This window comes from Podarcis melisellensis (genome assembly GCF_964234715.1).
Source record: "Podarcis melisellensis genome assembly, chromosome: 11".
Classification (NCBI taxonomy): domain Eukaryota; kingdom Metazoa; phylum Chordata; class Lepidosauria; order Squamata; family Lacertidae; genus Podarcis; species Podarcis melisellensis.
In genome coordinates this window covers 36,242,591-36,268,925 of record NC_138543.1, presented here as the reverse complement: position 1 = coordinate 36,268,925, position 26,335 = coordinate 36,242,591, and the positions used below count along the sequence as shown (strand labels likewise).

Here is a 26,335-nt window from a genome sequence, read left to right as displayed (position 1 = left end):
CCATGGGTGGTAGATGCTATGGACTACAACTTCCATCAGCTTCCACTAGTTGGGTTGTAGCCCAACAACATTTGGAGAACACCACATTGGCTACCCCTAGTTTCGACTTATGAAAACAAGCTTTGGGCTTCCATGCACCCATCCTCTGAACATCAATATGCAATTTCCAATCCCCACGTACAAAAAACATTCATTAGCCTGCTTGGACAAAATAGCGAATGGATGCTTTGCAACAAACCAGAAATTGGCATTGCATTTAAAAAGCCCTAATACTGCTTTAATGTTCTCAGCTTGCAGCACAACACTCTTCACTCCAACAGATTATATATGTATAACAGTTAACTTACAAAAAAGCTTCAGAATTTACCTTCTACACAAATGAACTTGTTTCTCCATTCAACACCATCAGGTCTTGGAATGGCCTTGGCTTCACGAACTGAAATCATTTGACTGCTCCAACTAGCAAATGGAAAACAATTGTAATAAACTTTTACAATTTGGGTTTTTTTAAAAGTTATTGTGTAATGATCTTTATTTATTTGGTAAGCACATCACTTTGAAGCAGCTCATAAGAATGGAAAATAACCTAGAAATGCCACTGTGGCTGTTGTAGGTGGCAGAAATCAGGAAAAGCTGTGCTTGGCTAAAGTTATCAGGGTCACAGGGAAGATCTATATAGGACCAAGTAAAAATTTGGAAGATAAGAAACTGGACCTCAGATCTTGGATTCCCCATTTTTGCTAATGACTCCCATTAGCAAAGTTCCAAAGGGGGGGGGGGATGTAGGTCAGTGAAAAGAGAAATGTTATAGCATCATTTGGCTTATATCCCAACTTGTCAATAAATTTAAGGGGGGAAAAGCTAAAGGAAAGAGTTATGTAACAGAATTAAGCAGATCACAGCAGACAGTAATACCATTCCGCTGCACTCTGAACCAAGCTAACCATTTTTTTGCAAAATCCATCTGGCTTCTAAAAATCACTGGAAAAAAACAGTTGCTTTTTCAGCACAACAAAAAAGCCCAAATATTAATAACTGCCTTTTGATATTAAATTATTGAGGCCAATATATGTATGCGCATGGGTAAATCAAAGACAGAATAGCATATTTTGTAATTTCTTCGCTAAGTGGGCATGTAAACACTTCTGGTTTTATGGACACCTCCAAAAAATTTCCAGAACTATTGAAGCTATAAGGGAAGCAATGCAAAAATTATGAAACTGAATGGAAGTCATAGGGTTATCCAATATGACAATTCTTTGCTCCAACCTCTACAAAAAAAAAGGTCGGGGTGGGGGGAGAGGAATCCAGAACTTTTGTTGGGCAATTATTTCATTGGAAATAATGGCTGCAATGTTTAACCTAAAGGTACCCCTCTAAAACATATAAAATACTCACTAGGAGAACCCCCTTCATTATAAAAGGCAAGGAAGAGAGACGAAAGGACCACATATTGCAAGAAACAACCACAACCAGGGCAGCAGCAAGACTTATCCCAATAACGGTTCTGGGAGTAGTAGAAAATCACCATTATACACGGGGAAAGCAAATCTGAATGCTTTTGAAAATTTAAATCCATGTATATGAATTGTTGTATGCACTTGATATATCTAATACTATTCATTCTGAGTTGCTGGTCAATCTAAGCTTTGCCACAAGAGAACACAGCAAATCCATACTTATTTTAGTTTTATCTATCAAAATACAGATTAACCATAGGTTGACCTTAAATCTGAACTTGGTAGTCTGTTATGTAACTAAAAACGAACAGCTTAAAAGTAGGAGTTTTTGAAATGTCCCACTGAGACATTTTAAACAATTTTACACCATGAAAAATTCAAACTAATGGGCAGTTAAGACTGTGCATTATTGTAACACGGAGAAGATTTATGAAAATGTTATTACTGCCTATTTATCTTCCGAAATGTTCCACGTTTCTTAATAAAAGTGCAATTGCTTCATAAAATTTAAACTTTGCTATTAAGTGGCAAATATTTAAATTTTTATCTAGAGGGATCATTTAATCTTAAACTCCCTCTCACTGGAGATATGCATGACATTTACACCAGTAACTGCTTTGCTACTCATTGGTAGCTGCAAAACCTACCACCTTCCCTTAACAGTATAAATGAAATAGGACATTTAAGAATGTTTGCAGTCAGAAGGACTTCAGGAAGCAGATCATTTCCCCCACTCCCCTACAGAATATATTTCTAGGATATGTTTAATTTAGCTCGCATTTTCAGTAAAACAGAAGTACAGTATTTGCTTAAGACATCCACAATTATGTACTAGCCAGTAAAAACAGCATTCACCCAAATTTAGTTGTGCGGAATAAGTGAAGCAAACGTAATCTTGAATTTGTATTTACAAATGGCACTTTTGACAGTGCTTTGCCAATTCTACTGTAAAACTGACTTCCATTCTATTACAGTGCTCAGCAATATTTCATCCTGCTAAACCAGCTGCTACATAGTCCTATGGTGGCATATATATCTCTGAACAGCAGGTCCATCCCATAGGCAGATCTTGCTCAGTACTTAAATGCACATGGGTACAACTGTGAGAAGGTTTTCTTTTACAGTCGTACCTTGGTTTTTGAACAGTTTAGTTCCTGAACGTTTTGGCTCCTGAACGTCACAAACCCTGGAAGTGACTGTTCCAGTTTGTGAACTATTTTTGGAAGCTGAACATCCGATGGGGCTTCTGATTGGCTGCAGGAAACTCCTGCAGCCAATCAGAAGCTGCGATTTGGTTTCTGAATGTTTTGGAAGTCGAACGGACTTCCAGAATAGATTCCGTTCAACTTCCAAGGTACAACTGTATATACAACACTCCCTGACTCCATTTTGGTAAACTATGAACTGCAGACCGCCAAATTATTGGTGATCTAAGTCCAAGTACCCTCCCACTGATTTATTAACTTTTCTTAGCTTGTGCCGTACATTTTTAACCTCCCTTTGCATGTAAACTATTAAGCCACCCAGCCTTAACCTCTCACTATGTGCATTTTTACACATGGGCATTTTTTAAAAAAATTAAAAAGGAAAGCATTCCCTACCAAATGGAAAAACAAGACCTTTTAGTTCATTTGTAAATTGCAACCAGCGCAGAACCAATTAGAACCGCCAGAGCAAAGTAGGCAGATTAGGCTTCATTAAGTGACAAGCTGATCACTCACTCAAATTCTGTAGCATAGTATTTCAGGAAGCCCAGCAACAGGTCTCCAAGTGTTGACTGGTTTTTTGAAAGGTAAGGAGGAATGGTGCATGGGGCTCGATGCACAAGGTGCAGCTGCATAGTAGGATCAAAAGATTCCTGTAAAAACAATAAGAGACAGAGAGACTGATGCTTAATGTGTCTGTGTTGTGGTGCTAAAATCAGTTAATATGTTACTGAACATGCAGTAGTACTCGCTTCCAACTAACATGCAGTTTGGAACAATCGGAGAGACTTGAAAAACTCAAACTTCAATTGCAATTTTAAAAAAAGAAATCCAGATCTGAGCATATTATTGTCAGCTTATTTTCAAAACATCATGTTTGACTGTGCAATGGGAAAAACAGACTGCATCAGCATTAGAAGAAGAGCCAGGCACTGAAAAATATAACTCTGGTAACTGGAGGATCAGCTTCCTAGCCTCAGAAAGATTCTCTCTCATCCATCCCAAGCACAAAGCTAACATCTGCAAGGAATGCCCCTCCCTGACCCTTTTGAGTGCTCCTCTGTCTGTATCTTGCATATAAATGTTCTCATCTGTAATACAAAGGAATGCCACCTCAGCATATATCCTTCTATTTTGCTGATTTGCAGCATGCAGGGAAGTTGGTTTTAAACTCTATCAGGTAATTAAAAGATGCCCATTAAAATGAAGGGGAAGCACAAGGAACGCGCAAAGCTTTTGCTTGCTAAACATAGGAGTAAGTGTTTTGGAGAGAACAGAATGGTAGACATGGACCAAGGAGATCTGAGTTCCTGTCCCAATCAGCCATGAAGGTCAGTAGGTGGCCCTGAACAAGTTACCATCTCTCAGCATATATTTACTTCCTACAGTTGTTGGGCTACAGTGAAAAATTGTTGAGTACACAAGCCTGAGCAGCCTTGAGTTCCAGTTGCCTCACCTCAAAAAGAATACCGTAGAATTCAGAAAAGGGCAACCAAAATTATCAAGGGAAGGGAGCAACTCCCCTAGGAAGAAAAACTTACAACATTTGGAGCTTTTTAGTTTAGAGAAAAGGCGAGTAAGGAGGCAATGTGATAGAAGAGTATAGAATTATGCATGGCATGGAGGAACACTAGGACTAGAGGATCTGCATTGAAGCTGAATGTTGGAAGATTCCAGGCAGATAAAAGAAAGTTCTTCTTCACACAGTGCAGTTCAACTGTAGAACTTGCTTCCACAGAAGGCAGTGACAGTTGCCAACTTGGGGTTTTAAAGAAGATTTAAAAAAAAATCATGGCAGATAAGGCTATCCAAGGCTGCAAGGCATAATGGCTATGATCTTCCTCCACAGTCAGAGGCGGTTTGTTTCTGAATACCAGCTGTTGGAAACCACAAGATGGAAGAATGCTCCTGTGATCAGGTGTTGCTTGCACCTGGTTGGCCACAGGATGCTGGACTAGATGGGCCATTGGTGTGATCCAGCAGGCTTTTTATTGAGAGAACGGCGGAATGCAAATGTACAAATTTGCCCCTACAGCTTGACTCCAAAACTGGAGCCCTAATATTAGAAATGTGTGTTGAAAGTTTGACAAAATTATACAAAATACTCAACATGCTGGCAGCCGTAAGCAGGGAGAGGATGACAAGGGGTATCTTCTTACTGATAGGGCTAACTTTCTGTGTTGCTTTAACACAGGCCTTGCTGAGGTTTTACTGAAAAAGGTGAGAGGATAGTACAGTACCCAGCCTTTTCCCCACTCTAACAAACCCAAACTGCATAGAGTAGATAAGGTGAATTAAGCAGAAAAGTTCATCAACGCTATTACACATTGACAAAGCAAAGTAAAACCATGTTATTCATTCTAGATGCAAAAGACTTAGAAATATTTATTTTGTTTGCCCTCAAAGTTATCAAATGAGGTCCATCACTAGTCACATCTTACAACTGGAGAACTATAGCCAGGAGTACCAGCTGAAGCCCAGGCACAGACAGTATGCATGATGGGACTCAAATGCAGGTCTCATAACTTTGGGAGGATTATTGCCTGGATATCCTTCTTGTTGGGCTCCCCAAGAGCATTTAAGACAGCCATTGTGGGAGCAAGATGTTTGAGTAACTGGAACTTTGTCTGGACCCATAGGGCTTTTCTTACATTCCTATCATGTACCAGAAATTTAGCGAAGTTGGGAAGTGATAAAACAAAAGTAACCAGAAATAGGCATGTAGTCCTTGTATAAGGATTTACAAGTTTCCCAAGATCTGTGGGTGAAATCCAGTTGTGCCCATACATGAGTAAAACAGATTTCCACAATGAGACTTCTCCTTCCTCTCCAACCCTCTGTAGCGCCCCTTCTCCTCTGAAGAGTTAGGGGACCCTCTGGAGAAGATGGAGAACACAGGGAGAAGAGTGGGGAGGCAAATTCTACAGGAACAGTTCTGAATATCACTGTTACATTTAACTAAACCTAAAAAAAGACTTTGGTCAATGCTTCTTGTTTTCTGTAAAACTAACTGTTAAGTTCATAAGCCCATAGGAGAAAAAACGAACTGCCCATGATAATGGCATGCAACCAGAGCATCACAAGACCTATGATTGCATATTAACTTAAAGTGCAAGGCAAATGTTTCAGAATCAGTACATGTCAAGCAATGCAGTCTGCTCAAACACTTATTTTTCTGTCCACTATAAGGGAAATGAGTCTCAGGCTCATATCTGCTATTACTGAGCAGAATATAATGCCTGGTACAAAACCATGTTTACCTGGGATCTTCCTGAAACTGCTCTAAAGGTTAGTGACACAAGCAGCAGGAGCATGAGACCAACTCCCCCTTTCATACTGAACCTTTTTGTTTTATAAAACCGCTTTACAGTGGTACCTCGGGTTACATACGCTTCAGGTTACAGACTCTGCTAACCCAGAAATAGTACCTCGGGTTAAGAACTTTGCTTCAGGTTGAGAACAGAAATTGCACAACGGTGGCGTGGTGGCAGCGGGAAGCCCCATTAGCTAAAGTGGTGCTTCAGGTTAAGAACAGTTTCAGGTTAAGAACAGACCTCCAGAACGAATTAAGTACATAACCAGAGGTACCACTGTATTCACTAATTTTGTAATGCAAGTATCAGCTCAATGACACAGCAGGTATATAACCCAAACCTTCTGACTACCTGAAACTTACTAATTGGGTGTTTATCATATTCTGGCACATATGCATCTGGTATGTGTATTCCAAAATCTCACTCAGTGCTCAACTGTAGTTGTGGGCCCTTGATTGTACAGTATATGTAAAAGAAACCACTACCACAAAAGTATCACACCCTAAATAGCCAACATGAGGTGAAAAGAAACAAGAATGGGAAGTTGTGCTTACTTTGGATACAAAATGCATCTTGTCACTAGGCTTTGTATAAATGCTATTTTCTTATTTATTAAAACAAAACATTGTGCAAGCGGCCCTTGGAACACCAATTGGCCACTGAAGGGCAAGATATACAATTTTAGAAATAAAGCGCATGATTAGGAGCTACACCAATACACTGGCCACAACTCCCATTCATTTCAATGGAAAATGATGTAGCCAGGTTATGCTCATAGGCAACAGTGTTTAAAAATAAGAATTTTAAGTTACACAGTAAAGTGTAACCATACAAGTGTGCGGTACTAGCTACACTTAACTGATATGTGAAAGCCAATTAAGCATTAAAAAAATGAATTTTAAAAAGTCAAGTGACATGAATATGTAGAATTAATTACATTTAGAAAAATGGTAAAACAAAATTTCAGATTTATTGCAACATTATAAATGAGTCATGAAACTATAGAGTACAGTAACTAAGTAGTTTCTAAACTATGTAATTTTTAAAAATGCTGTATTAACACTAACCTAAGACATGAGATCGCAAGAAGACAGATAAATCTGCTTACTCTAAAATGTTACCATATGTCGGAAAGTTTTCCACTGTTCCTTGCTAGCCTTAAAAAAAAGAGCATGCAACTGCTGATGTTAATGTCTAACTGTGTATGATCAGCATTTTAAAAAGCAGATTCTCAATATGAGTTGATAAACTTATGCAGAGAGTGTGGATGCTTTACAGAACAGTTTGCTCAGCACAATTTTAAATAAGTAGTAGGGCACCAATATGGTGGAGAATACATAAAGGTTTGATTCCACACATATACAAATGCAGGACAGCAATAGAAAATAATATACTCTTGTGGTCAACAATGGCTATCCACTTGCGCAAAGCAACTTCTAGTTTCTCTTCTCCCCGCTCCCAGTCCCTGTGTGGCCCCAGATTTTAGGGACATGTGGGAAGCTGCTGGGAGAAGGAAGGACAAAAGAGCCCCACCGCATGAGTGGAAGCCTGCTTGCACCATTTCACCCTTGAAACTAAAATACTGTTTAGTTTAAACCTCTTCGCTTCGGCATGCATGCATGACAAACTTTTTTAAAAGATGGGTTTATCTTGCAGCATAGGGAATTACTTTGTCAACACAAAACTTTCCAACACCCATTTCAATCCAACCTTAGCCTCTCTTGTTGAACAAATCATGCAGCATCCACAACATGCTTTAAGGAACGGAATTAAGGCATAAGCAACCTTGCTCATCTCTTATTCTTGCCAAATTGAGCCCCGGAAGTCATTACTGTGACCTTGAGGGGGCTCGGATTTAAGCTGCTTCCACATTAGCCCAGCTTTCCAGAACTACCATCCTTTATTTACTTACTCTGTCATCAGCCTGCTGTCTTATTGTCCTCCCATGTTTCTCTCTCCACCCTGCGCCCCCCCCCCCGCCGGCAGTATTTGATGTGGGTGGGTGTGGGAGAGAGAGAGAAAGAGAGATAAAATGTAATTGCAGCTTCAGTCAGGCTGGTCTCTTAATTGCATCAATGTCAGTTCCACTTTCTGCAAGGGGAGGCTTTAATTACATTTCCTCTCCCTGGCTTTTTTTAAATAGCAAAACTGTGCTATTTCAGTAAAAACAGAAAAAGAAAAAACGGGGGAAAGGGACAGAAGCCAGTAATTAATTCCCCACTAACGGGAACATGCATTGGGGCACTTAAGAGGCTATGCTAATGCTCCAGCTGTGATCTCTTGTGTCACCAAAAACCAGTCAGAAGGGGAGGACCTGCTTGTGCTACTCTCAGTGGGCATTTGTTATGGGGATGTGACACATGGCTGGGCCTTCTCAGTGGTAGCCCTGCAGCTGTGAAACTCTTTGCTCATGGAGATTCTGTTATCCCTCTCACTATGGCCGCTCAGGCAACCATTCTATTCTTTGTCACATAGTAAGCACACGGGTGGCGCTGTGGTCTAAACCACAGAGCCTAGGGCTTGCCGATCAGAAGGTTGGCGGTTCAAATCCCCCGTTGTTCGGTCCCTGATCCTGCCCACCTAGCAGTTCGAAAGCATGTCAAAGTGCAGGTAGATAAATAGGTACCGCCTCAGCGGGAAGGTAAATGGCCGCCCCCGAACTGAGCCGCCCAGTGACTCTCTTCTATGGCTCTGGAAATTGCTTCTGTGCATGCGTCGGAAATTGCGTCTGAGCATGTCTGCGGCACCGGAAATCGCTTCTGCGCAGGTGCGATTTCTGACGTCTGGGCATGTGCAGAAGCTATTTCTGGCACCAACGTGCCAGTCCAGCCCACGGAGGATCTCCACGGGAGTGATCCGGCTCATGCCCAGTAAGCCTTGCCGACCCCTGTGTTAGGTTTTACTTTCCTGTTGTATTTTATGTTCTTAATTTTTACTTGCAAACCACGCAGAGGACTTTTGTCATTAGGTGGTATGTAAATATTGGAGATAAATATGATTTTAATTATTGTTCTTAGCCATCCTGGGCAGGTTATTATAATAAGTAGAACCAAAACAGCTGGCCCTGCAATTACAAATTTTAATTGACATTAGGAAGGACCTTTGCTGAATGGAACTTACTTGTGAGTAAATACTGTAGAAGGATTCTGCTCCAGGACAAGGGAACTACTACTTAATGTAGTACTGTATGAAATGCACCTCCATTTTTATTCCAAACTCAGCTAATTATGGGAAAGAAATGCCTCAGCAGCACTAAGCAGCTCTAGTGTGGAAGCAAGCTTATTAATTTCATTATATTCTGTATCCATTTATGCATTGCGTACTCCTAACATACACCTACAGCACTCACTTGTATTGCTTAACCTTCTGGCCTCACTTAAAAGAAACAAATCAAACATACCCCTAATCACTCGGCAGACCGCTTAAATCATCTGATGAAGTGAGCTCTGGCCCATGACAGCTTCTGCCACAATGGATTACTCTTTAAGGTGCCCCAAGGCTCTTTGTTGCCTTTGCAACCACACACCAATATGGCTACCCCTCTAGAATGTGAGACAATTATTTCCCAAGTGTCACGCCTCAATTACTGCCATTCACTCAGCTGCTCTGTCCCAGAAAGCCACACAACAAACGCTCTGGGCACTGAAGAATCTATACTTGAAGGTCAAGGAGCACACTTTCCTAAATACATAGCAAAAGATACTTTATGTAACAGCAATACCTTCCAAATATATGTATTACCTGCGCAGATTGAGTGAGCTGCCTTGGAAGAATTCCCTAGATACTCCTAACAGGTTACTATGTTAGCAGTAATAATGTGAAGAAAGTGTATCTCATTGTTCAGCAGTCTGGGACACAGTGGCCTAGATCTCACCAATTTAGTCATGTGAGCCCCCACTTGAAGTCTGAAATAGTCCAGACATAGATTTACTGCCTTGGTCAGATCTAGGCCATTATGTTGGGACATTTTTCACCTGTTTCACAGCAGATTCTGTTTGTTTGTTAAACTCTTACAGCATAAATTTGTGGCAAGTGAGCTATTCTAGGATAGCAAACACTCCGCTGCACATTTGCCCCAGGCATGGTAAGAAGATCTAGGAGGGAGGCAAGAGATCTCTAATCATGCAGCTGCAAAGTGAGCCAACTTAACATGATCTTGAGGCATGCAGATGACCTGGAAAGAAGGCCAGCTTCAGGAGCATGTGAACTACAAGACCACCAAAGGCAAATGGGCTACAGAGAACTAAAATCCAGAACAGTACCAGATAATCGTGGCATGGCACTGACATGCCCTATATGCAGAACAGAAAGGACACAAGTCTGATTAAGCGCAATGTGCTTCACTCCTAAGTGCACACAGTTAGAAGCAAGTCCCAAGGAAATAAATGGGTCTTACTTCCTAGCAATGGAACCTGATCAGAACTATTCCGTAAAAATTTAGCTTGTATGAAACAAAAGGGATTGGGGAGGGAGCCAGACTGCAAGGGGAACTGTCTACAAACACGGGCATACAGTGATGGCTCACTGCACAAATCTAACAAGCATGGTTATAGGCATATTTTGCCATTACCCAAATTTAAAAGCAACATTCATATTGTAGATCATCCATTTTTAATAAACATATTATGTAGTAATTTATAAGAAGCACTTACTGGGTAATTTTTTTGGAGGGATGGAAGGATAGGTTCAGGTAGGGCTATAAAAAAAAAGTTTAAAGTCGCTGTGATTCATGTACTTCACAGAAAACAACATACCAGCTACACCAGTGGTGTGAACTGAAGGTCTAGAATTAAATGCTTAACTCCAAATGTTAATTGCTAGGCCTTTAAATTAAGCAAAATTACCTTTCATAAGTTTGTGTGAAACTTGGTTAACCATTCTATAATATGAAAGTTACTCATCTAAGCCAAACTTAGTAATATATTTCCAGTTACAGATAGGTGGCCGTGTTGGTCTGCCATAGTCAAAACAAAAAAATTCCTTCCAGTAGCACCTTAAAAACCAACTAAGTTAGTTCTTGGTATGAGCTTTCGTGTGCATGCACACTTCTTCAGATACCATATCTGAAGTGATACCGTATCTGAAGAAGTGTGCATGCACACGAAAGCTCATACCAAGAACTAACTTAGTTGGTCTTTAAAGTGCTACTGGAAGGAATTTTTTTTGTTTTTAGTAATATATTGCTATTTGGTGTGTTTACACAGGGTTTTATCTAAGGCCATGTGGACATTTTTCACTATGAAGGCAATGGGAATTTGTTACAGAACACAGGCTTCTGAAGAACAAATGTAGATTCTTATCTATGAAAATGCAATGACTCTTTCAATACTACCTATTTCTCTGGTTACAGAAAGCATAGTCTGCCTCCATAAAAACAGCCACTGTTACTAAAAAATACTAAATAAAAAGGAGTCTTCCTAATTATTTGCATCTTTTTGCAATTCCTAACAAAATCCCAAAACCATGTAAATACTGAGGACACTGCCTCATAATATATGGCAACGCCAAAGGAGGATGGGAAAAAAGCTTTCTTCCAGCTGAATTAACTTTTACAAACTTTGGCTGAATGATCATTCTGTCCCAATTGCTCCCCTTCCGTAAGTGAAATGGGCTGGCCTTTTATTAACTCTTCACCAAATGAAGATAATCTATACAATTGTACTGAAGCAGCAATCTTATAAACTGGAGTGTCAAAGCACTTAACTGGGTCTCTTAACATCAAAACACATAACTGGAAGACAAAATAGTAGCTGCAGAAGTCACATTCTGCTATATCCAAAAAATAGTTTGCAATACGATACATTAGTGCTCATGCTTTCTCATTTTTTTGTGAGAAAGCACGACTGAATAATGAAGTTTAGTGTTTTTTCTAGTGCATTTAAGATCCACCCTATGTTTTTAATCCTGGAATTCAATACATTTTACCCAATTTATGGCACATGACATCCAGCTCCTTAAGAACTGCTGTAATTCAGAAAGGGCATACTTACCAGTTAAATTTGCCAACATATGTATTCCAATTGTATAGTTATTATAGACTGCGTGGTCTAGAATGGGTATAAAGAAGCTGTGGTCTTCCAGATGTTATGTTAAGGCATTACATCAGCCTTAGCCATTATGGCCAAACATCAGAAATGATTTGTTTTAGTCCAGCTAACATCTGGAGGGCCATAGGTTCTCCAATCCTGTTTTTAAATAAAGCTAATAGTGCTCATACCAGCCTCTTCTAAAATAAATACTTGTCCACTTCCTAATTTCTAATGGAAGCTTCCACAATAACAAGGTGAACGGAGGCTGAGTACTAATACATTTATGGGATTTCTATTTTTTTAATCTTCCAAATTTCCCATTTTATACAGCAAAAGAACTTCCTACCAAAAGCAAGATCTGAAAAAGTTTAATATTTTAATGACAGTTTGGAAAATTCAGCTGGTACAGAACAGCAAGGTGGTTTTAGCATATTACACTCATCCTGGCCCAACTGCACCGGCTGCCAATTCGTTTTCAGTCCCAATTTCAAAGTGCTGCCTTTGACCTATAAAGCCTTAAGCATCTTAGGACCACAATACCTCAAGGTCCACCTCTCTCCATATGAATGTACCTGGACCCTGAGATCACCCTCTGAGGCCCTTCTTTGTGTGCCTCCTCCACGAAAGCTTCGGAAAGCGGCCACCAGCCCATTTGGTTTCTACGCTGAGTGACTAGAAAGTCTTTGCCTCCTGCACATCAAGCACAGAAGTGTCGTAGACAAGTGGTGGAAGGATAGAGCTATCCATAAACTAACAAGGCTTTGACTCCTGCACTTTCAGCATAAACACCAAGTGGGAGTATGGCCCCTGGACAAGGAATTTGGTGGGATGCCAATTTCCAGCTTGCTTACTATGCTGCATGGGGAAAAATGGTGACGTCCTCCCCATTCTATACGGAGCCCAGAAATGCAGAAGGCTGTCAAGGGCAGAATGTTTTGTTTCTCTTCAAGAAGCTTGTTCACTTGCCTGGGTGAAATCCATCTAGCCCTTGAGATTTTCCCTGGGCCACACCCTCACTCCTCATGTCATAATACTTGGTGCCTGTGATCCAAGCAGTCCTTGCGCATTTTTTGCCTAGATGGAATGTGTCCTTTGACTGCAATAATGCCACTTCCTTGCTTGGATGGAGAGGCAGATGTGTGTGTTTTCCATGGCTGGAATGTAACCTATTGTCAAATTCTTTGCTCCACCCACTTTTACTTCCTGCCCTGCCCAACAATGACCCTGCAGCTCCTGAAAAGATTGCCCCAAAGGGAATGGAGCCCTGAGGCTACTCCTGGTGATGAGGCAAGTAGCTTCCATTATACAAGAATGAAGACAAGAACAAGAATGGTGCAGTGGGGGGAAATGAAGGACTTGCACCTAGAACCAAATATATTCAATTTGCCAAAAATTAATGAATGGTCACTATTGAAACTTCACACCTCTATCCACTAAATGGATATTTTTTAAGGAAGATGAACAGCATTCTATTGCACGTAAGTGTAATAGAAATGTATAATAAATAATAGCAGCAACATTAGTTACTTGCTTATATTAGCTATTACTTATAATACATTTTAAAACACAGTTAGCTACAAGATTATTAAGATGGATGGGAGGTTTTCCAATTTGTTTCCTGCTGTTAGCTGTATTTTAAAATATCGCAAGAAACCCAACAATAATCCTACAGTATTTTTTCATGACGTTAGATCACAGAGGAATGTCAAAACTCTGAAAGAAGAGGAATATGTATGCTTAATGTAAAAATATATATTCTAGGGTGATATACTGAGAATGTGGCACCATGTGAAGTTGCTAAAAAGCACTTTATCTAGAGATGCTCCTAGAAGTTCTAGAACAGTGGCTAACGTTAAGCAGGAAGCAATCCAGGTAAGTCAGTCAGGGGTCGGGGGCAGACTACCAAAGTTAAAAATATACTTACTTTGTAAATAGTGCAAAACCATCAACACGAGACTATAGCTGCTTAAAGTGCCTCGGCTGGCATCATTTATGCCACGAAAACTTGCCCACTTCTTAACAACAAGCACTAATGGACGCACTCGACTCTCAACTGTGAACAAAACAAAAATGTATCAGGCAGAGCAGCTGAGCCAATCTCATCAGATAAACACCTATTATAAAGCTCCACACACACATACATGTATTCCCACTTTTTCAATGAATATATCATTGCCACCCACGATTCTAAAATTGTAGATACCCAAAGGTATACATTGGTACCTTGGTTTACAAACTTAATCCGTTCCGGAAGTCCGTTCTTAAACCAAGGCGTGCTTTCCCATAGCAGTGGGGGACTCAATTTACAAATGGAACACACTCAAGAGGAAGTGGAACATGTTCTGCTTCCAAGGCAAAGTTCACAAACCAAAACAACTACTTCCGGGTTTGTAGCGTTCTTAATCCAAGTTATTCGTAAACTAAGCTGTTCTTAAACCAAGGTACCACTGTACTGCCTTTTAAATAGTTTTTACCAGTACTTCCTTGCTGTCCCTTATGCTTGGAAGTATCTCTACCTATGGAAATCCACCTCGCTTAATAGTGACCTTTTTGTATGAAGCCTTTTGGCTTAATCACTGGTCCTTCTCCCTGGTCAAAATAAGAAAGAGCAACAATATTTGATCATATTAATCCCGTGTTATATTTTCTTCTCTTGCCCCATTTCCCTTCTTTGTTTTCAAACCCTAAGCTCTCCCTTTCCACCTCCTCTCTTTGCTGTCTCCTGGTACAATTTAAATTTAGAATATTTAAGCTTCTTTGAACCAAGTCCTGTCTTTTTAGCTTATATTGTTCAGTAAAAATGGCATTGATGGTGATGTCCTATAAACTAAAGTAAAGTCATTCTCTGAAGGTGTATCCTTAGCACCAGCCATGCACTAGAGATATATTCATGGTTGGTGAGGGGTGCCTCATTGTTTGCGCAAGTCCAGAAAAGCTTGAAAAAAATCTAAGGGGAGGGGAGAAGGAATCACCAAAACGGCTCAGTGGTCTACTAACTGTTTGTGTGGTGGTGATGGTAGGGAAACTGCACACCTGGAATGGGGAAATGAATGAGGTACAGTGGAAAACTGCAGGACCATTCCTTGCTACAACGTTTTGTTGCAGGTCCCTTTTGTCCAAATAATAGTAATATTAACAACAATAGTAATAGAACAGTAAGTAAATTATGAGGCTAAATTATATCAGGCCTATATTAAACTGAAAGCATTAGGCAGTGAACAAAGTACAATAAAATAAAGTAGCAATTTATTAAAAGTATGCCTCAACACCTGAATTTCGATACATTTGGTGTGTTTTTTAATAATAATAAAATGTTTGCAGCTTAATCCTATACAAGCTTCCTCAGACGTAAGTCCCACTGAAATAGCTGGATTTACTACCAAGTATGCCTATCTAGTATTGAAGCTTAGATACTGAGTAGCATCTCAGTTTGCAAACACAGAAAGAGAATCTTAGGTAACTGACCATCTATATATATAAAAAATACAGACCACTTACTGTATGCATAGGTTCTGAGAAGGAATGTATTTCTTATTCCTACAACATTGTTTACATTCAAGTCAAACTCCACACAGCTAGAGGAGAAAAAAATAAATTTGCACAAGGACTTTAACAAATAAATCCTATATATTTATTGGGACTTTTATATAGCATAATCACAAGACTTTAACCAGTGTACGTATTCAATAACACACAGCTAAGGAAAACTTTTCAAAACAAATAAAAGATCCCTAAATTGTATTTTGCGTAGGTTTGCTGAAACAAAAATGTTTGCAGCAGGCACCTAACACAGTTATTTCATTATGGTATGATTAAAAACATTGTTGTGGAACTGATTTACAAACACAAGCCTGCTTTGCTTTTCAGAATACCATCTGTTTTTCATTTGTGTGCAAATGTAAACAAAAACAGGGCTAGTGTTTTCAGAACTGTCACTTGTCTGAAAAAGTTGGATTAAAACCCTATAATTTCTTGGTACAGCATGCTGTCATCTCCACCCAGTAGCTGGGCAATAAAACTCAAGTGTTCTTGCCACTGTAACCTATTTCCCACTTCAATGAGACATTTTTCTGGAGTGATCATTCCCTAAGGTACATGAAAAATTTGGAAAGATTTATACCAATATATAACCATAGAATATGCTGAAACACCCAGAAGCATCTTTGCTGAGCCACAAACAATTGCAAGTTCTCCAAATATTACCATTTTCACCTTTGTGTGATTTATAGATAAAGTCCCCGCCCCCATGAAAAGTGTTAACAGCCAAAACACTCTTTAGTGAGTGCACCATACCAGAAATGTGAAGCTTTAAGCAAGCTTTTTTTACTGAGCAGGTTATCATACCACCTCAGATCTGGTACTCTGTGGCCTGGCAGTTCTGCCTCTGAATCCTAGATGTGGAAGGTTGGGCTATGGATCAGTGGGAAATAAAATGCACTTGGCTGCTGCTCAAAGGCATTTACTGCTTTATGTGTTCCAGTACTGAGCACAGGCAACAATTAAGCGCTGCTCACAATCTGACTCTCAATTTGCTCCATAGCAAGCCACATATTTAAGCAGACACATAATTTATCAAGGTCCTGGGAAAATGGATTCTAATGAATTCTAAAGCAGGATTGAACAACTTAATATAATTAAGGTAACTGTAATGGATTGATCTTAGCTGGAAACCAAAGCCTCGTGACAAGTAGCAGGTTAGCACAAAAGGTACAAAATTATTTTCCACTTTACTAAGAGAACCAGGAAATTCTGACAAAGTTTGCAGTAGCAGACGTGTAGAAAATAATGCACTTGCCCCCTGATACTTGGCAGAAAACCATGTACTATAGCAAATAGAAACGAAGAGCAATCCATGTAGGCAGGAATCCCTGGCAGAACTATTGCCACGTCCAATGCCCTGCCAGCTAGCAGAAGCCAGTGTTGAAGAGAGGGCTCTTTTCCCATTAAGTCTTGTGGATCAGGCCAACTAATCCAGCACTTTGTTTGTACCGTGGACAACTAGATCCATAAGGAGAGTCCACAAGCGAACATGTGTCCAGCAGCACTCTCCCCAGCAACTGGCATTCAGAGACATTCTGCCTCCCAACAGTGGAGGTGGAACACAAGCCTTATCCTCCATGAATTTGTTTAATCCTCTCTAAAGCCATCCAAGTTGGTTGCAACCACTCTCTCTTGTGGGAGCGATCTCCCTAGTTTAACAAACGACACTGTGAGTAAGTGTCTGTCCTATAACTTCCAACATTCAGCTTCACTGGATATTTGAGTTCTAGAGCTATGAGGAAGGGAAAAAAACTCCTTTGTCCACTTTCTCCACACAAGTCATAATTGTATATACCTGTATCATGTCTCCTCTTACTCGCCCTTTCTCTAAACTGAGAAGCTGCTAACGTTACAATCTTTCTCCATAGGGGGAGTTCATTATGCCCACTCTCTCATTTACTTTGGTGGGAGGGAATTAATTCTGCCATCTTCAAGGATGGAGTAAGTTCAGGGCATGTTGGGGAAACCAAAGCAGTCAGGATCTTGCAGATCTATGCGCCCCCCCAAATCCTATTTTAGGGTTGCCATATTTCAAAAAGTGAAAATCCGGACAAAAAAGGTGAGCTTTTTGGTGGGGCCAAAGTTGTTGAGCCAAAAAAAATCAACACTTCCGATTTGGGCTGCTAAACACCCGGATTTCCCCAGACATTTTAACCAATTTCTTAAAATTCTGCTGCTTGGATCTCTATCCTATTTTTTTTACCACCAGCAGCAAGACACTGGCAGAGCTTTCCACTGACCTCCAGCTTTCCAGGGGACCTCCAGTGGCCAACATGCCAATCTAGACCATCCTCTCACCCTTCAGCCATCCTCCCAGGGAGTATTTCATAACCAATAAATAAAATGTGGGTGTTGAAGATTTAGCCCCACCAACCAGGCAATAACAGAAAAGCTTTAAAAAAAAACATGTTTTAGAGGTCAAGGAAGATAGAATACAAACACACTTCTAGTTAAGTGAATGCTTTAAAAAATGCTGCTACATAAAAAATGAATGTGTTATGCTAAAGGGCTGAATGGTGACAATCGCGCAGTTACTTTATTTACACCACCCAAAAACCCTCTGTGCTGTCTCACACCATCACTGAATATAGCTTGCTGCCTTAATAACATAGGAAGCTGCCTTCTAAAGGCTCAGATGACCGAGCCATCTCGCACAGTATAGGCTACTTCACTAGCAGCAGCTCTCCAGGGTTTCTGGCAGACATCTAGTATATCACATCACCTGCCACCCGATCCTTTCAACTAGAGGTGTTGAACTCGGGGTTGGACCTTCTGTGTTCAAAGTTTGTGCTTTACCACTGAGGTACAGCACAGTTAATAGTAAGACAGACACAGAAAGACAGGGGGAAACAAAAACAAAGACTTAAAAGAAGAAGTCTTAAGAGAGAAGCTGGAAGAATCAGCTGAAACAAAAGCAGAAGCAACCCCTGCAGACTTTGCTATTTCTATAAAGAATGCAAATCAGATGTAAACACAGACATGAAAACTTGTGTTTTAGCCACATTGGGATTCTGATGCAGTACAACCTCCCACAAAGACATGGCAAAGCAGAAAGAAGAGATCCACTGTATGCCTTTCAACCTACTCTCCAGCTCTAAAGTGAATTAGGGCCTCTTTATATTGTATTAAAATAATGAATGGAAGACAATCCATTTATTATGGAAGCCATTTATTGGAGAAATTAAATCAGCTGTCACACAGAGAATCACTCTGCTATAAATAAAATATAACAGCAGAAAAGGCAAGCATATCAGAATACCAGGACATACCTTAAGCCCCACTGAAATCCATAAAGAACAACTCACTTTTGATTCATTTCCCACTGATTATGCAACAGGGGCATACGGTGGGTTGGGTAACAGTAACCATTATCTTATTAAGAACTATGCCACACAATAAAAAAGAACCCAGCACATTTTTTCAAGAACAAGATTTAAAAACTAATGGAAATTATAGTTACCTGACTTTGTCCCTGAACTTCACTATTGGCACTTTTGCTCGAATCAGCTGAGGTCTCTCAATATAGTTTGCTGAAAGGGAAGGGGGAAAAGAACATCTCACAGATATATTAAACAGCAATGGGCAAAGCAATTATACTGTTTTACCCTGGTTAGATAAGTGTTAGATAAAGGGTTTTATGACACAGCAGTTCTTAAGCTGTACTGCACCAAACATGCACACATTTCAATCATTCTTATTCAGTTCATGGATAAAATTGTATTTGGTCAACCATCAGATCTCATTAATTTCCAAGTTCAAGACCGACTGCAGTTGTTTTTTTAAAAAAACACTAAGCAAGCATGCAGATTAATGCCTTGGGCACACTGACAGACGACCTTAATAAGACACTTTATGCCCTTAAAGCTGGTTTGGAAGCTGCGGCTAGTACGAAATGTGGAAGCGGTGCTACCTACCATGAGCCCCACTTCTGAAATAACTGCACTGGCTGCCACTTTGCTACCAATCCAAGGTTAATGTTCTTTTGTTTCCTTATAAAGCCTTAGACAACTCAAGAACAGTAGGGACACCTTCCATGCCCTTATATCTTAGAATGTGACCAGTCTCCTGAGATCCATCTTGAGATAACCAGAAGGGAACAATGGCAGAGCGTATGTTAACGACGCCCAGGGCACACACACGGGTCATTCCTCCCGCCCCAAGGGTGCTGAGGGAGCCCACTGCAGCTCACCCTGCAAAGTGGAGAGGGGAGGGGAAGCTGCAGCCAACTCTCCTCCTTCTCTCCGCCCCCCGGGTCAGACCTCTTCCAAAAGAACGTAAGCACCAACTATGATTATGCCAAACATTTAGTACAATTGGGCGGCTTTACTACAGCTTCTGTATTTGTGTTCTATTTTAATGAGCTGATTTTAAGAGAAATGTATTTGTATTGTTGTGAGCCACCTTGGTACTGGTGATGAATGGCAGCATAGATATGCCTTAAATAATGAATGAGGGAAACCTCAAATCCAACCCATTCACTTGGGCAGTCATAAATGCAGTCTTAATTAAGTTACATGTATACTTTTTCATGTAAGGGTTTCTTGCCCATTAGTGCATATCACAAAGCATTAGCCAACCATCATTTCACTATAACATAGTCCAGAACTTACAAAGCTTCCGACAGAAGTGTTTTTGGAGTAAGCTGAGTATGTGTCTTGCTTCAGTCTTCTGATTAATCTGAAATAAATTACGTCCATTAATACTCAGATGCATTCAGGAAATGAGTGAGGGTTGTATCTAAAAGTGCATGAATTGCATTCCACTCACACAACAGGACTTCCCCTTCCCCTCTTCTTCTCACGCACCCACACAATCTGCTTCAGAGGGTCTCCCAACCTTCTGCAGCAGTTTTTGATGGTGTGCAGAGGGCTGCAGGGAAGAGGGGGAGGTTTTGTTGTGCAAGTAGAATGGCAGTGTTGGATACAACCCTGAATATTTTATATCTATTAAAACAAACCAGGGGAGGCATCTGTTAAAAACACATGAAATTAAATAGAAGCTAATTAAACGATCACATATTTCTACATCCACCGTTGCAACAACCTATGCATTCATAACTTTCATGTGTCATTTATGAAACAAGACCAAAAGGGTTAAAATGATCAGTGCTTGAATAAGAACACACTGGGAGTCCCATTCAGGGCAGATCCTACAACATATCCAAAGTAAAGAGTCCAGTTTGGAGGTATCATTAAAGGACAGATAAGTGTCGTATATGTGTGTGTGCTTCATTCCCTGGATATAACATTGGTTTTTCCACCTCAGGCCCCCAAATTATATTATGTAACTCGGATAATACAGCACCTCCATTAGTTATCTTTTTCGAGCGCTCAGTTCATAGTGCAGGTTTTAAGGTATTAAATGTTACCAGGCTCCAGGCCAGAGTACCTTAGAGGAAGGGGTCATTGGCTTGGTTTGTTCTAGTTTTTATTATGTATTTTGTATTTTTATCTTGTGAACCACTCTGAGATCTACAGATGAAGGAGAGCATATAAATTTAATAAATAATAATTATAATATAACAACAACAACAACAACAACAACGCTAGGAGTGTGAGATACCGGGAATAAAATAATTGGAGCGATCTTGCCCTGTTATTTACATAAAAAATACTTGTTATGCTCACACACCATTTTTCACTTAAGATTAGAAAACAGAAAAATTATCAGAACTAAAGAGAGACACTGTGAGTTAAGTTGCCCTTCCTGGAATACAACCTAAACCCCTACTTGAATAAGGTGTATTTGCATAATGAGTATTGCTAATCATTAACAGCTTTCATGAGGAATGAGAATAATGCAAGTAGGTCTTTTTAAAAGCACGATTAAAGCTAATGCAGCGTGTAATGCAGTTACATTGTTAATCTAAGTGATAGTATGGTTCCAGAAATGTGATTATTTTATTCAAATTATCTGGTGAAGTTTCCATTCTATTAAGAGGTACTCTTTTTAAAAAAATGCATACGATCCATCACTAATTGCCCTTTTTTCTTCTCGGCTACAGAGAAGCAGATTCATTTTGGGGTTTTTGCTACAGGTTCTGCTCCTCTGAAGTGTGCCTCCCTTCATCTTAAAAAGCTGTCTTGTGTCAGCTGTCTTGTTTTCTGCCTTCACATACAGAAAAGAATGTATACAGTACATAAATTCTGCAAGTATACCTTTGATGGGGCAGCTATATGTGACCTTATGCAGTAGGCAGAAGGAACAGCCAGGTAATATGAACTGGCTCTACCATAGGGATGAGAAACCTTTGGCCTGGGGGCAACCAGTTCCAACTTGGCTGCTTCCTCGAAACCACATCCACCTGTCCCACATGTGACGTGGCTTGCTGTCTCGCCAATCAGCTGATTGGCAGTGAAAATAAACCAGCTAGGATCAGTTGCACAATTGAGTTCTCCATGGGCAACTCCACAGCCAGTTGATCACAGCAAAAAAGCAGGATACCTGGGAACTCCATAGCCAGTCAATTCTTGAAGAGACTTGCAAAGAGCTCAGAGTGCTTTAAAGAACAATTATTAACTGATCTGAAGTAGTTCAAAGTACTGTGCAGGGTTCTTTGCAAGACAGGCATGCCACTCTGAAGTCCTTGTGATGTCAGGTGATCGGACGGTGGATGGCCCTGCCCCCCTATCATATTTGGCCTGTAAGGGTTAAGGGAGATAAGGACCAGGCCAATTCTTCACCACCATTCTACAAGTATAAAAATATTTGCACTTGACCATGATTTGTTGGGGGCCCAAGTCATCAGGCAGGGGCAGAAAATGCAAATGAAAAAGACTCAGGTTTAAAATTTCATTAATTTCCTTTTAACTAAATTTGTTAAAGATCTCTGGCATCACAGCCCCTTCCTACACTGCAGCTCCCCTTCCAACCTCTCTCAGAAAAAAGCTAAGAATCTTGGAAAGCTATTTTCACAGACAGCAGGTTTTCCTTCTAGTACTTACTGGCTGCTCTTTAACCACCAGGCACAGGTCACCATCGCTGCTACGAGTACCAAATCCATTTAGTGAGGATCCAACCAAAAAGAGTCTACTATCTGCAAGGAAAGAACCATACAATAAAATCTTATTCTTTAGAAGAAGGGAATAATTAAAAACATGACTATTTGAGTGTCAGAAACATATGGAATGATAACATACTTGGAAAGATCTGCTGAATTTCCCTCTGGAGTTGTGTTCGGCAAAGCTCTTTTTTGTTCAAGTCATAGGTTTGTTGTTGACACACTTGAAATAATTCCAGTATTTGCTGACTTAGCTTAACATATGCAAAAAAACAAACCAGCATTTACTATACAACTATCAGTATGATCTCTTATACATATATAGTAAATACATTTGTGTACACACACACTTTTAAAAAGGTTTCCCCCCCAAATCACCAATCAAAGTCCTACAAAAATTCACTGTAAATAAATGATTTAGCAGGAGCCTGATTAGTGAGACTCTAAACTTTGCTATTCTACAGACAAACATCTGTTATTGGACAGCACACAGGCAATTAAAATTGTTGTTCTTGCTGCAATAATACATGGCTGCATAGTATTACTATTGGTGCTTGAACACAATCAGAACTGTGGAAGTTTTACTATTAAAAGCAGTGTTCCTGTTTCATGTGTTTCTTCAATCTGCTCCCACAATAGAAGCAGGCATCCTCCTTGCAACCACAGGATAAATCATTTACTATTATCCTTCAACATTCTGCCATTCCCATTGCAGTCAGGGGCAAAGGTGACAATTCAGATGCACATTCCCCAGCATTCTTCAATTATATTTTAACTATTTATTATTATTATTTTTACAAAAAGCACTGGCTGTGGCAAGAAATCCCAACACACTCTCCCCCGCTCCCTTGGGAATGATGTTACTGGTTCTATATTGACTGAAGGCAGGAGTGGAAATCTATACTTGCTCAAAGAGTCATCCTTGCTCTAAGACTCAGTGTAAATGTTTCCAACACATTGGCTCTGTTTGAGATACCCTTCAGCTCCTCTTGCAGCCCAGGATTTGGGAGCCACTGTCTTGCACAGAAAACTTTATAGAAAGGAAAAGAGCACCTGTTCTCAATTTTACCTTATCTTTGGCCACAGGGAGTGCAGTTTCTATAAGGTCAGGAAATGAAGCTTCTTGTAAGGGTGGCACACATCCCGTCAAATCAGAGATGTAATGTGCTGGAAATAATGGCGAAGGAATTGATCCAGGGAATGACCGCCTGTGATCTTCTGGTAAAGGCACTACTTGGTTAGCTGAAGCAGATTCATGATGAGGTGAATGAAATCGCTGGCGCTTCACTTGATAAGGAACATCCTGCTCTTTCAGCCTCCTAAAAATGTAAGAGAGGTTTGACTATTCCAGTTTCGGTACTTAACTATGCGGGGGGGGGGGGGGGAGAGAGACTGAACTGTCAATGCTACCAATTAAGACTGTGTATTATTTTTAAAGAGGAATGCCCAACTTTGATATGATGCAAATAAAGTCTTAAAACAGGGAACTCAAAAGTACGTACAAGCGCTCAATTTGTGTCCCATGGAAAGACAATGCTAGATCAAATTGCCAAGCCATTCTTATGCACAGCAAATACAGTTCTCATTCTGAAATACTTCCTATTCAAGAGAGCAGTTTTGAATCTGAAGAGAGTGCTACAGTGAGAAGTTGTGTGCAATGTGTGCCCTGTGATAAAAATGGGAAGGAAGAGGAAGTAGTCCATGGAGGACGATGACGACTCAGGATCCAGTCTACTGACCAGTTCTTATTCCTCACCCACTTCACCCTTATCAGTAGAGCAGTAAATCTGGTTCACACATTCTCATAAGAGCAACCTTTCTGGACCAGACCAAACTATCCAGTCCAGCATACTGCTTCTGGTCTTGAAAATATTATTAACTTGGAAAATACCAGTAAAGATTCAAGGACCAACACCTAAAAATGCCAGGGTCTCCTCTGTTTATCTGCATATGGTATGACTCCATTGTTTTCAGTAAAGTTACCAAAGCTACAACAGATGTGTTCACAGCCATTTTCCCTTGTGGGTATGGGAAGGGAATAGTCACTCCCTAGCTTTTCTGTGGTTGCAAATAGAAAAAACCGCATGAACAGTGCCACAAACACATAGCAATATGCACCCTTGAGAACAGTGGAGAAATACAACTGGGTGGGAAATGACTCCAAACTTCCCATTTTGAGAGTGTGTCAGCATCTAACAAGATAGGCATCATAATAAACAAAATGTGGGCAAAGTGTCATAAAAAGTCTCAAAGAATAACACCTTTAATAGGGGGTCACTTCAGTATTATATTTCTATTATTTTATAGTGCTTTATTCTAAGGGAACATAACATGGAAGAGAACCACAGAATGCACTTACTTTCTGCCTCGGAATGCTGCAGGTGCAGCTGATGTATGCACTGGGCTGCCATTTCTATAGGCAAAAGGTGGAGGTGAAACAGGTGGGATGGTCAGAAGATTACCACTTACTGGAGTTCTAGGAAAATTACAATGCAGTATGATTATTCATGCCAGTGTTTTGAATTTAAATTTAAACATTCATACAGTAATTACTTAAGTAATAAAGTGAACATGCATGCTACCATTCAGTACTGTGATGAAATACAAACTACAGTACTCAAGTTTATTACTCAAACTTTATTTTCACTGCAAACCTAAAGCTCAAATGGACATTAAATTGCTTCTCTGTGGTAGTTTATGTGATAATGTTAACACTGCAAGTAGGCTTTTTAAAAATCCAAGATTTGTTTCTGGCAGGAAATTTCAGATTAAAATTCTACCATACTTACGTTGTATTCTGGAATTGCTGGTGAAAGAGAACAGGAGGTATGTTCACTGGAAGATTAATGAAGAAGTTGTATTGTTGATGTTCTAGTGGGAAGGGTGGATGACCCAAGTTGGAAGAATTTGGGAACATGCTCTTCTATGCTGAAAGTAAACATGTATTCTTCTACCTATTATTTTAAAAAAACAAACTGAAATCAGGCAACTAAAGTAAGTCATAAGGTTTACATATATTAGCCATTACTACAAGCTGATAACTTCCGATTGTTTTTTGGCAATAACGTGTTGTTACAACGTAATTTTCCTTAAATATTCACAAGCACAGACACATCAAAATTAGTATTTATTATTTTCCAGATGCATTGGGAAAGCAAGGTAGGCACTCTTAATATTTCCAATTCATTATCTTTAAAAAGGGGTGGGGGTTAAGGCCTAAGCAGACCAGATACGTTACCTTGAAATGCCCAATGTTCATAAACAGCACCCACAACTACTCTACAAGCAAATAAAGACTAATCAATCATGAACATAATTTTAGAAACATTTATATGTTTTCCTCTATAAACAAGATCCCACTTTTGAACAAGGAGTAGGAGCCAACTGTTCTATAAGACTAAATTCATTCTTTTTCCTTCAGAATTTAAAACTTCTATAGATTCTAATGACATCTCGCAACTTAATAAAACAATATGCCAATAAAATAATGTGCCAAACAACAATCCAAGTGGGGTTTTTCCCTTCAAAAATTAAACTTGTATAGAATCCAATGAAGCCTCCAATTTTTATAAATAAAAGAATATGCTGAATCCAGTTGCACAAAACTGTTACTATCACAAATCTTGGATACATGCCCCACATTGGGCAAAAGATTCCTGCATTGCAGGAGGCTTAACTAGATAATCCCGCTGGCCCCTTCTAACTCTACAGATCTGAGTCTAAGACCCACTTTTCCACTTGCCAATCTGTCTATATTTGCATAAGCAGAGCCCGCAAGACAGCAGGC

The 26,335-nt window shown here is 39.9% G+C and overlaps 1 protein-coding gene across 3 annotated transcripts in view; it reads right to left on the bottom strand.

The window, feature by feature from the left end:
- Positions 1-26,335, bottom strand: part of TENT2 (terminal nucleotidyltransferase 2) — a 33,880-nt gene that overhangs the window by 5,496 nt on the left and 2,049 nt on the right. For all 3 annotated transcript variants that reach the window (XM_081929410.1, XM_081929411.1, XM_081929412.1), the window contains 12 exons: positions 25,338-25,502; positions 24,908-25,024; positions 23,618-23,867; positions 22,688-22,802; positions 22,493-22,584; positions 20,159-20,225; positions 19,009-19,078; positions 15,507-15,583; positions 13,933-14,061; positions 10,632-10,675; positions 3,182-3,318; positions 368-459 (listed from right to left, as the gene is read on the bottom strand). In XM_081929410.1, coding sequence (XP_081785536.1) covers positions 368-459; positions 3,182-3,318; positions 10,632-10,675; positions 13,933-14,061; positions 15,507-15,583; positions 19,009-19,078; positions 20,159-20,225; positions 22,493-22,584; positions 22,688-22,802; positions 23,618-23,867; positions 24,908-25,024; positions 25,338-25,465 — 1,318 coding nt within the window. In that variant the 5' untranslated portion in view covers positions 25,466-25,502. The remainder of the gene's footprint in view (positions 1-367; positions 460-3,181; positions 3,319-10,631; positions 10,676-13,932; positions 14,062-15,506; positions 15,584-19,008; positions 19,079-20,158; positions 20,226-22,492; positions 22,585-22,687; positions 22,803-23,617; positions 23,868-24,907; positions 25,025-25,337; positions 25,503-26,335) is intronic.